Source organism: Taeniopygia guttata, chromosome 23, assembly GCF_048771995.1.
Source record: "Taeniopygia guttata chromosome 23, bTaeGut7.mat, whole genome shotgun sequence".
Classification (NCBI taxonomy): domain Eukaryota; kingdom Metazoa; phylum Chordata; class Aves; order Passeriformes; family Estrildidae; genus Taeniopygia; species Taeniopygia guttata.
This window is the reverse complement of record NC_133048.1, coordinates 1,832,153-1,844,382: the sequence shown is the minus strand read 5'-3', so window position 1 is coordinate 1,844,382 and position 12,230 is coordinate 1,832,153. Positions and strand designations below refer to the sequence as shown.

At 50.2% G+C, this 12,230-nt stretch overlaps 1 protein-coding gene across 2 annotated transcripts in view; it reads right to left on the bottom strand.

The window, feature by feature from the left end:
* CSMD2 (CUB and Sushi multiple domains 2) overlaps nucleotides 1-11,905 on the bottom strand; it is a 224,638-nt gene extending 212,733 nt beyond the window's left edge. The window contains exon 1 of one of the 2 annotated variants that reach the window (XM_030290568.4): nucleotides 9,704-11,905. In XM_030290568.4, the coding sequence (XP_030146428.4) occupies nucleotides 9,704-9,860 (157 nt within the window). In that variant the 5' untranslated portion in view covers nucleotides 9,861-11,905. The remainder of the gene's footprint in view (nucleotides 1-9,703) is intronic. The other variant, XM_030290570.4, reaches the window with a different exon arrangement.
* Between the last annotated feature and the right edge of the window lie 325 nt (nucleotides 11,906-12,230).

The following is a 12,230-nucleotide window of genomic DNA, read 5'->3' as shown; positions in this document are numbered from 1 at the left end:
AATTATACTGAATTTTTCAGTCCGTTTAGACGTGAATTTCACATTTACAATGGCAAAAACTGGATTATTATTTCAGAGAATAATAATGGGATGGTTTGGAAGGGGAAAGGAACTTAAAGACCAGCCGTGGGCACTAAAAGCTGTGAGCTCTGTTGAACAAGGAATGGCCCTCTGTCCAAACAGATTTTGGGAACTGATGAATGCTCTGATAGCCCAAAACCAGATTTTTTTTTTTTTTTTGTTCTGTTTTGACCCAATTTAGAAAAGCTCTTGTGCCAAGCACTGATTTTCCATCACTTGTACTATTTCTGCATCCTGTGACCTCTCCACCTCTGTATAACAACCAGAGAAACCCAAAACTCCCTCCCATTAACATTACGTTGTATTTTATTTTTCTCTTGCCTCCTCCATCCATTTAAAACCTCATTTTCACCCACAGACATATTCCACTTCATCTTAGTTTTCAATCCCCAAAGCAGATCAATACCTTTCTTCTTCAATCTACATAGCTCTCAATCAAGGAGCTAACAGGGGGTGAATTGAATCGACTTGTACCTTCAAATTGGGGATTTTTTTGTCAAAAGTCTCATTTGTTAACTGCGTTTCATGGAAGAAAAGGCAAAAAACTCCCTGTAACAGCCCTCAATGTTGGACTCCTGGGTAAAAAAAGGTCATCATTTGTTCTCTAATTTAAGATTGGGAAGTGCTCCCAGGAGGAACAAATGACAGAGCCTCCCCTAAGATGGCATTTTAAATCCAGCAAAATGAACTTGCTCTTATTAAATAAAATTAGTTCATTCAGTAGGAAGAAGTGCAGGTGTTTACCAAGAGGTGACAACAGCAGGGACTCTGCAGGGTTGGTTTTTCTACCTTAAATCTTGCCCAGGGTCAGAACCAGCCCTGCCTGTGCCACTGGAGAAGGGCCCTGGGACAGTGAGGCAGTAGGGGAAAGTTAAAAACACGGTCCTGGAGTGCTCTGGGTTGAAAAGAGACCTTAAACCTCAACCAATCCCATCCAAAAGAGACCTTAAATGTCATCCAATGCCATGCAAAAGAGACCTTAATGTCATCCAGTCCCATCCAAAAGAGACCTTAAATCTCATCTAATCCAATCCAAAAGAGACCTTAAACCTCATCCAGTCCCATCCAAAGGAAACTTTAAACCTCACCCAATCCCATCCAAAAGAGACCTCAAATCTCATCTAATCTCATCCAAAAGAGACCTTAAAAACTTCACCCAATCTCATCCAGAAGAGACCTTAAAACCTCACCCAATCCCACCCAAAAGAGACTTTAAATCTCACCCAAACCCATCCAAAAGAGACTTTAAATCTCATCCAGTCCCACCCAAAGGAGACTTTAAACCCCATCCAATCCCACCCCATCCCAGGTTGCTCCAGCCTGGCCTTGGACACTTCCAGGGATCCAGGGGCAGCCCCAGCTGCTCTGGGAATTCCATCCCAACCCCTCCCCACCTGCCAGGGAAGGATTTCTCCCTTTTTGATCGAGTCCAAAGAACTTCACTCAAAACCCACCCAGGGTTTCTCTCTGGAAATTTGGGCTTTTGTATATTGGGGGTTAATTAATTCCAATTACAGCTTCAGCTAATGAAGTCATTTACCCCAAATTTGCTCCCCCAACTCACTTTTGTTTCCATCTCTCAGGGCCTGAGGCAGTGAGGTGTCCTTGATTGCCAGGCCTGGAGAGGAATTGTTGTCTGTAGTGGTTTTGAGGTTTTAATTTTGAGGTTTTGCGGTTTGCATCACTTCCCTAAATATCTCTCATGCCAAACCATGATCTTGTGTCTGACCAAAATGGGGAAGCAGCTGCTCACACTGCATATGGAGCTCTGAGTTACACACTAAAGAACTGCAGGATTACAAATAGATGAAAAATAAAAAAAAACTAAAATCCTAAGGCATCTCTGGAAAAAAAAGTCCCCACACAACGAGGGACAAACTCCCCATCCTTCAAACCCTTCATTATTCCAGCAGGTGGACTTTATTTTAATATTAACAGCCCAAGTGGTGCTTAACTTTAATGAGAGCCCCTGGGGAATGCTGCTGGCAGCTGCCCAGTGTCCAGGATCGTGCCTAACCTTTCCCTAATGGAGACAAAACAACAATAGAGAGAAATAAACAATATGCTGTGGGATGCAAGGAGCATCTTTAAAAATGGCATTGCCTTTGGAAAAGCACCAGCTCCATTATCCTCCTGCAGGACAAGATGTTTTCCTCCCCTTTCCAGGAGGAAATGGATTTTTCTGGGTGTTATTATTTGGTGGATAAAGGGGAAAATGATGTTGAATTTGTCAGAGAAGCAGTGAGCTGCAATTTTCTGTACCCCTGAGTTTACACTTTGCAAGGTGCAGAGCCTCCTTTGCCCACAGCAGGGAGAAGAGGGGAGAATCCAGTTGGGATTTCTGGATTTAAACACGTGGAAGGGAAAGGATTTGGGACAGGATGTGACCCTGTGTGAGCCACTACACCCCAACACATCACAGCCCACCAAAAACTCCTCAGCAAACGTCCCGTGCCTAAAATCCTGCTTTCTCAGGGAATAAACTCCACCTCAGGCCATACAACTCCAAAAGTAATGACATAAATGCCATACACACACACACACACAAAAAGCTTATTTCCAACTCTGCTTTCACTAAATTAACTAAACAAAATATTGATAAACTGCTGATAAATAACAGGAACCGTTACAAGGGAACAAGTTCTCCATTTGATCTCTGCCATCCTGCAGGCATTCATCTTCATAATTAATTAGATAATACTATTAGTACAGCACTACTTTTCCCCCTCCACAGACAAGAAGCTGGAGCTCACATAATTTAAGCAACTCCTTCAAAGGCAGAGTGTGTGGCAGGTTAAAATCAGAAGGTCCAGACCATCCTCTCTGCCAATATCCTGCTTTTCTAAAGCCCAGGATCCAATTCCCTGATGCATCTGGCAAATTCTCAGTGCACACCTCCCACCTTCCCATCTCTGGTGAGTGCACTTTGCTTTGAAAAGCTGCAGTCTTTGCATAAAACATGGATCTAAAGGTATAAAAAGTGTAAAGGCAATTCTGTACGAATTATAGGAGCTGTGCAAATCCTCCCTGCAACACAAACTGCAGCTGGTTTTATTCCTGACTTTTTTTTTGACAATCCTTCCTAAAGTTCAGTAGCAGACAGGCAACTTTCACCTCAAAATGTCATTCACAATTAATCCCAAATTGTAGCTGAAATGGTTGAACTCACTCCACGCAATCAAGGGAGAGAACCAAGAGCACATAAAAGTTGAGCAGTTAATCAACCCCGTGCAATTCGTACCTGCTGAAAGCTCCTCACAAACATCCCAAGATCCCTCCCTGCAGAATAAATCTGGAAATGATTTTGCAAATTCTGTTTATCCCTGTGCAGGGATGGGGAAGGGAAGCAGAGGGAGTGAGGCTCACACCCTGCTGGGTCCCCCAGCCATGGGAGGCAGCAGGGCTGGGCTCCAACAACTCCTGCAAGTCAGGGAGTGTGCAAATAACAGGAGAGCACTGAAGCAGCAAATCCCCAGTTGTGGTTAATTCTCTGCCTGTGATTAACTCATCTTTCTTGGCTAGTCCAGCCTTTTTTTCACCTTCTAATGCAGCTGGAGCCGGGATTATCAGTCTGTGCCCGTCTGCACTGAAGTGACAGCCGAGGGCCAGGCAAAATGCTGCACTCAAACAAATGGAGGTGTCACCAAGGCAGGTGGATGAAACCCAAATAAAGCCATTTCACCAGCACAGAAGAGACTTCCCATTCCAGAGGTCAGAGGAACAAATCTTGCCTTCCTTTTGTGTTAAAGTGTTCTGGACAAAGACACCTTTATTTGAGATTCGCCGTTGTTTTATCTGTCTGGAAATGGCAATCGCAGACATTTTGATAAATGGATGCAGGAATTGTTCTGTTCCAGTGTAACCACTGTGAAATGCCTTTGCACAGACACAGCTCCAACCTCATCTGCAGCACGAAGGCTTCTCAAAAACCACCTCAGGAGCTGCAGCATCACATTCCCGTGCTGGGAATGACGCAGGAGTGACATCCAGGCTGCTCCTGCTGGGTGACCTTGGCCAGGCCTTCCTGCTCCTGCCTCCTTCCCTGTGAAAAACGCCCATCACTTGGTTTTTAAAATTTTCAAAGTTGAATAATAATAAAAGGGTTATAAAAATAGTAATACTATTAGAGTAATAAAGTTTAGAGTTAGGACAATTACAAGACAATAAAAAGCAAAGAATTACGGATGTCTGGATGCTCTCAGACACTAAGTCATGAAAAGCATAACTTGTGAACAAAGGAATCACCCTTAAAACAATACACTTGTTGCATATTCATATATCCTTCATGGTTATGCATGCATTCTATTCTAAACAAGAAACTCTGTCTGTTGTATGTCAACTGTTTCCTTTAATCCCCTGGCATCTTCGAATCTGAGCAAGGCCTGAAGAAATTCGTTTCTTCTGATAAGAAAACCATAAATTCCTCTCCTTTGGAAGATTTAGGTGTTCCTCAAAGCGAGTATCTCATTCCTAAAAAAAGAACTTCCCCACATACATAGTCTCTATTTTAACATTATGTTGGAACCTAAAACTACATTTAACACACTACTTAAGAGAATTAATACAGCACAACTTTCTAACATTACTCATATAATATTCATTGTAATATTTGCTAATTGTATTATTATTTTTATAACCATTTTATTATTATTAAACTTTTAAAATTTTAAAAACCAAGTGATTGGCGTTTTTCACACCAGCCAATCAATGGGATTCCACCACCTCTGACATTTCTGGCTGCTGTGGATGTCAAAGAGACAGCTCAATGCTGCACTCAACAATTCCAGCAGTAGAGAATCTTTACTACTTAATCATTTCCCTTTTTTATAGCCCTTAAAGTCTTATCTCTCCCCTTCCATTTGAATTTGCTCTATTTTCTGTTGGGGAAAAAAAAAAAAAAAAAAAGCCTAATTTAAATTTAGGCCTATTCATGGTGTGTCTGAACCTCCCAATGCCTAGAAACATGGAGGAGAGTAAAGAAGTATTATTTAAAATCCACTCAGCTAAACAGAGCTTTGTTATAATTTCACTAAAGCCTGTGAAAAATTACTCCAGCCCTGTGTCTCAGGATACTCCTGATAAAAATGGAGTTGAAAAGAATTTTCTTGCAATGCTATGGGCTCAAAACCAGTTCAGGCTGCCTGACCTTGCCCCCAGCTAACCCTCAACATTATCATAACAATTTCCTCTGGTCAAAATCCAGGCCAAATTCTGGGAGGGGTTGGGAGGGCAGCAGCAGGAACAGAAGCACAGCTGTGAAATTTGGCATTTCTCACCCAGCTGCGCTCTGGGCAGCCAGAGAAGGGCAGAGCAGCACCAGCAGCACTCAGCCATTCCTTCCATGGCTGGAAATCTCTGGGATGCTGGGCCCGGAGCAGGAATTTCCTGGCTGCAGGGCAGGGAGGAAGGCTCAGCTCTGCACAGGACACATCCCCTATGTCCGAATCTGAGGTATAATCAAAATTCATAAGCAGCTTCCTGCTCTTCCATTCTTTAGAGGAGAAGTCTGGCAAAAACTGTTTTCCATCGAGAAAAAAATAAAATGACAGGGGTTTAAAACTGATGAGCTGATGTTTCAAGCTGCTGCATCCTCCTTTAACCCAGGACCAAGCAAGGTGCTGACTAATAAAGCACAGACTGTAAATAATGGTGTCAAGACCCTTTTCTAATAGGCCATTAAAATGTGTTTTAGCTGTGTTTATCCACACACACAGGGCCTCCACATGCCCCTCATGCACCCTGCAGGGCTGGAGCAGAGCTGATTCCCCAGAAAGCACCAGAAAGGGGTGAGCAGCACTGCTGTGCCCACCTGATTGATAATCAATAGCCAGAATTCCTGACAGGGGTGAGCAGCACTGCTGTGCCCACCTGATTGATAATCAATAGCCAGAATTCCTGAAAGGGGTGAGCAGCGCTGCTGTGCCCACCTGGCTGACCATCAATACCCCAAATTCCAGAATCGTCACACTCCAGAGGCCAGGCAGGGCTCACCGACCCACAATCAAAGGCCAACCCAGTGCCCTGTGCCCATCTTATCCCTGTGAAAGCACCAGGAAGGGGTGGGTAGTGCTGCTGTGCCCTCCTGATTGATAATCAATAGCCAGAATTCCTGACAGGGGTGAGCAGAACTGCTGTGCCCACCTGCCCATCAATACCCCAAATTCCAGAATCATCACACTCCAGAGGCCAGGCATGGCTCACCAACTCGCAGCCAAAGGCAAATCCAGTGCCCTGTGCCCATCTGATCCCTGTGAAATCCCCACTGCAGCCTGCAAAGGGCAAGGGAGAAGCTCCCAAAGCACTTTCATAGCCACAAGGAACTTCCCACCACCAGCACCACCTTCCCTCCGCTCCAGCTCCATCCTCCCCCCAAGGGAAGAGGCAGCACCTGAGGGCACCCCAGGCCCTGTGCTGGGTTTGGAAGGGCATTTCTGGGCAGGCTGATGTGGGGGCAGAGGGTTTCTCCCCCTTTTTCTGTCCAACTCCTCGCTGACGGCTCCACGCACACGGCTCTGCTGCCACACTATGGGAACTCCTGGCTACTGCTGCCGGAAAGGGAGAGCCTGGAGCTCTTGGAACTTTGTTCCACAGGGGTTCAGCTCTCAGCACAGGCCGAACTGATTTCCTGGCATCACACCCCAAACCCTCTGTGACCCCACAAAGGGCGGGTGCCTCCCCTCCCTCCCTGCAGACCCAGGCACTGACGCCCAAGTTAGCATCCTGCTCGCACAAAAACATCCTTGGTGCGGTCTCAGAATCTAAAGAGAGGACTTATTGATCAATGCCTCCGGCTCTGATGCAGATAAAAAACCATCTGAGGTCTAAAAAGCTTTCTCAGGTCTTCTGCTCATGAAGCAAAACCACCCAGAGCATCAAGCTGTGGCTGAAGGAACCAGAGCAGAGCTGAAAACGCAGGCAGGAGGGACCAGGGGCCTGAGAAGAAAGGATTAAATGCTCAGCGAGGTACAGAGGGAAGCCTGGAAGATTCAATATGAGTAAGGCACAGACAGCTCAGAAAAAGAGAAAAAGCTGAAAGCCCCTGGTGGAGTAAATCTGAGATTTTGGGTATCTCTCCAACAGTCTGCTCGCATGAGGAAAGCTCAACAGAAGCTGCTGCAACGGTTTTCCTCTGTGCACAGGCTGAATGTTCATGCCGAGATGAAAAATAGCCACCAAAATAAACATTCAGCCTTTATTAGGGACCTGTAGGTTCTTTGGGTGGGTTTAAAGCCTTTCCTAACAGATCCTCACAGTCAGCAGAACTGTTCAGCTCCTCTGCAAGAGTGCTCAGGAGCAGCAGTTAATCCTCATCCCCGAGCCCCTGGAAGGAAACCTGCCTTACATAATAAAATCAGTCTTGCATTCCAGATAAAGAAAAAAAAACAACCAAAAACCAAACCAAACAAAAAAAAACCCAAAAAACCCAAGGAGCTTTCATACCCATCAACACCCAAACACACATTCCTCCAGCCTGGGATACAGCAGACAGAACAACAGGACTTGGAAACTTGGAAATCGGGGCACTGCACAGTGTGGAGAGCAGCACTGCCAAGCACTCGTCTCTCCCACTCTTCCCCCTCCTACACACACAGAAGGACAGTCCCTAAATATTTGCTGTTTACACCAGAAATAAACTTCTCTCCCTGGATCTGCTTTGGCTGCAAGGGCAGCTGCGGAAATGAGGTAGGAGACACAAGCAAACTGCCCCCAAATTCAAGTCTTCTTCTGCTTTCAAGCCCAAACATGCATATTTCATAAAAAGCAGCAGCATGCTGAGGCCAACGAGCTCATATATAAGAGATATTCAACTGGGAAGGCAGGAGGGAAAGGAGGAAAGTGCTTCCATCTTCAATGCAAGGCATCCAGAAATCTGTTTTAGCAGCAGGGTAGTGAAATCCTGAATTAAGATGCCAGGGGAAAGCAGTGCTGGCATTTTTCACAGTCATCCTGCACATCACCAGTGCCTGTGCCCAAACCTGACCCAGCGGAGAAGGGGAATGAGATCATGGAGAGCCACCCGTTATCACACGCCAGCGCTGCAAAAACCGCTGCTCCCGAAGGATGCGGCTCCAGAGGTCTGAATCAAAACACTCGGTGCTGTGCCTGAGATGCCAGGGCAGAGTGTGCCACCACCCCAGTGCCACCACCCCAGTGCCATCACCCCAGTGCCATCACCCCAGTGCCACCACTCCAGTGCCATCACCCCAGTGCCACACAGCCTGTAACCACTACCCCAGTGCCACCACTCCAGTGCCACCACCCCAGTGCTACACAGCCCAGTGCCACTACCCCAGTGCCATCCCTGGGCTATGATGGCACACAGCCCAGTGCCATCACCTCAGTGCCACCACTCCAGTGCCATCACCCCAGTGGCACACAGCCTGTAACCACTACCCCAGTGCCATCACCCCAGTGCCACTACCCCAGTGCCACATAGCCCAGTGCCATCACACCAGTGGCACACACCCCAGTGCCACACAGCCTATTGTCATCATCCCAGTGCCACTACCCCCATGCCACCATCCCAGTGGCACACAGCCTATTGCCACCACCCTGGTGCCACCATCCCAGTGGCACACAGCCTATTGCCACTACCCCAGTGCCACCACCCCAGTGGCACCATCCCAGAGCTACACAGCCTATTGCCACCACCCCGGTGCCACTACTCCAGTGGCACACAGCCTATTGCCACCACCCCAGTGGCACCCAGCCTATTGCCACTACCCCAGTGCCACCATCCCGGTGCCACCCAGCCTATTGCCACCACCCCAATGCCACTACCCCAGTGGCACACAGCCTATTGCCATCACCCCAATGCCACCATCCCAGTGCCACACAGCCTATTGCCATCACCCTGGTGCCACCACCCCAGTGGCACACAGCCTATTGCCACTACCCCAGTGCCACCATCCCAGTTCCACCCAGCCTATTGCCATCACTCCAATGCCACCATCCCAGTGGCACACAGCCTATTGCCACTACCCCAGTGCCACCATCCCAATGGCACCCAGCCTATTGCCATCACCCCAATGCCACTACCCCAGTGGCACCCATCCTACTGCCACCACCCCAGTGCCACCACCCCAGTGGCACACAGCCTATTGCCATCACCCCAATGACACCACCCCAGTGGCACACAGCCTATTGCCATCACCCCAGTGTGACCACCCCAGTTGCACCATCCCAGAGCTACACAGCCTATTGCCACTACCCCAGTGCCACCACCCCAGTGGCACAGAGCCTATTGCCACCACCCCAATGCCACTACCCCAGTGGCACACAGCCCAGCACCATCACCCCAGAGCCGCACAGCCTGTAACCACTACCCCAGTGCCACACTCCAGTGGCACCCATCCTATTGCCACCACCCCAGTGCCACCACTCCAGTGGCACCCATCCTACTGCCACCACCCCAATGCCACCATCCCAGTGGCACCCAGCCCAGCACCATCACCCCAGAGCCGCACAGCCTATTGCCACTACTCCAGTGCCACCACCCCAGTGCCACCACCCCAGTGCCACCCACCCCGTTCCCGCAGGGGACCCGCACCGCTGCCCGCAGCCCAGGAGCCGGCGGAGGATAGCAGCAGAAGCTGGTGCAGAAGTTGCCCCCGGCACTCACCCATGGCCGATCCTGCCAGCAGCCCCAGGGAGAGCAGCAGCGCCCGGCTCCAGGCGCTCCCCTCCGCCGCCAGCAGAGCCACGAGCCCAAATTTCCACCAGTGCCCGCCGGAGCCGCAGCAGCATCCCGGCCGGTCCCATCCCAGGGAAGGTCGCATGTCAAAGGGCAGCAGCAGGAATGGGGCGTGCTGGGGCTCTGCTGGTTGCCGCTGATGGGTTTTTCCCCCTTTTTTCCTTCCCCTCGGCGATTGGGATAGTCCTCGGCTCGTCTGGATGAAGAGGAGAAAGGCAGGAGGAGGGGGAGGAGGTGAGGGGGAAGCGGGTCAGGCTTGTGATTTTGATTTCTTTTGGATTTTTTTTTTTTTTCCCTGAATTTTTTCAGCCCGGGAGGAGGAGAGGGAAAAAAAAATCCCACCGCATGGAAGGCTGTGAGCTTCTGCAGCTGGAATGAACCAAGTGTGGCAGCAGCTCGGGGAGAGGAGAGGAGAGGGAAGGCGAGGAGAGGAGAAGAGAGGAGAGGAGAGCAGGGGAGGGCTGGCGCGTCCCTCCCGGTGGCTGTCTCAGAGCCAGCTCCTCGGCAGCAGCACCACCAGCACCACGCAGCCCTCAGGGATTTATACTTTTTTTTTTTTTTTTTTTTTTTTTATTAAGCCACTTGATTAATCGTTCCCGGAGCTTTGTTCCCTCTCTAGAAACCGGGTGCTGTGGAAAGGGTAGGGGGATGCTGTGCTACCCACCCCAAACCCGGTACCAGCATCCTACCAGCACCCAGCCCCACGGCCAGGGCTCCAGCAGCGTGTTTATTTTTGATATCCAGGTTTCCTGCTAAGGAACGAGCCCCCCCAGCCCCCATTTCTCTCTCTCACACACATCCCTGTTACCACCCCCCCATAAACAACCTGATGCTATTGACACAATTTCTGTGATGAGGCAAATTTTGTTCCAAACACAGATCACGACAGACCCCCCACCCCTCCCCTCCCTTTTCCCTGTCTGTGGCTTGTCCTCGCAGCACGGCTCCCTGATCCTGGTGGGACTGATCCAGGGGCATCCTGGAGGTGGGAAAGGCTGTGCCCCCTCCCCCGAGCCATCAGGGGGGCTCGGCAGGGCTGGCAGAGCCCCGTTTCTCCCCCAGCAGCGGCAGCACCTCCCCTTGTTTTTGTTTTAACATCTCCCGGTACGCCGGTCCCCGGAGCTGCAGGCAAGATGGGGAAAAGGGAGGGAGGAATGGGAATGCAGCCACTTAACGCCGCGTTCGGGAACTTCATTATCTTGCTAATGATGCTCAGATCCAGGGACAAGGAAAACAACTCGAACATGACACCAGAGCTTAAGGAAATAAATAAATAACGAAGAAAAAGGCACTCTGGAACGCTCGAGCATCCTCCCCCTCCTCCCTCCTCGCCAAGCACCGACTTTACGTTGGTGACAGGCTCGGAGCCGCCGCTCTCCCCCCAAACCCCTGAGGAACAGGGGGTGTTGGCAGCCCCACATCCCCTCTCCAGCGCTGTTATCCCCATTTTCCCCCCGCCCATCCCCATTTCCCCCGCTCCCCCCGGGATGCGGGGCCGGGCCGGTGCCGCCGGTGCCCAAAGCGGGTCCGGGCCGCTCGCCCCGGCCCTGCCGTGCCCACCTCGGGGGCTGCCCTGGCACCCATCCCCCTGCTCCCCCGGCTTTGCGTTTGCTGCAGTTTCTTGCTGCAAAACCCCCTTCTCCGGCCGTGTTCCGGCTGCCCTGAATGAGCTTATTGGACAGCTAAAAACCAAATTCTATATCGAGGGCTCGCAGATCTGTCCCTCCACGCTGGGATCAATTCTCCTCCTCCTCCTCTCTCCCTCTCCGTCCCCTCCGCATTTCAATCCTCGCACTGCCCACACCGGGAGCCGCTGCCAAGAGCCCAGGCAACCGCGGCTGGCACATGAAAGAGTTGCTTTATGTCTGTTTAAGCTGCAGCATCAATTCAAACAGCCCCGATTGTGCACAGCTCCCCCAGGGAAAGCTCCATCAGCCGCTGTCCCCTGGCCACGCTGCCATGTCCCCCAGCCCAATATCGCTGCAGGGCAGGGGCTGAGCCAAAGAGCCCTGCGTGCATCCACAGGCATTAAAAAAAAAAGGCATTGAGGAGCCAAAATCCCACTATATTCCCGGGCAATCGGATCGTAAATATTTCAAACCCAGGGGTTCCTCCCGGGTAGGTTTGCATCGCCAAAAAAACCCGGAGGTTTAGGGTTGAACTGTTTCCAGAAAAATTAAGGAAAAAAAAAAATACAGCGTTTATTGGCGGAAAGGACAATCGCCATGAGCGAGGCACAAAACATCCCTGCCATGCCCAAATTTTCATCCCCCAGGGAGGGATGCTGGGGTCGCCAGCATCTCTCACCTTGCGAGATCACCTCTCCCTACACGCACAATTCCTGCCGGGACACAAAAACGCTGCTCTGCACTGCCACCCGGAGCCCAGCCGGGCTGTGGGGACACATTCCCCGAGATGTCAGCCCCCTTCTTTATCCCCGAGATGTCAGCCCCTT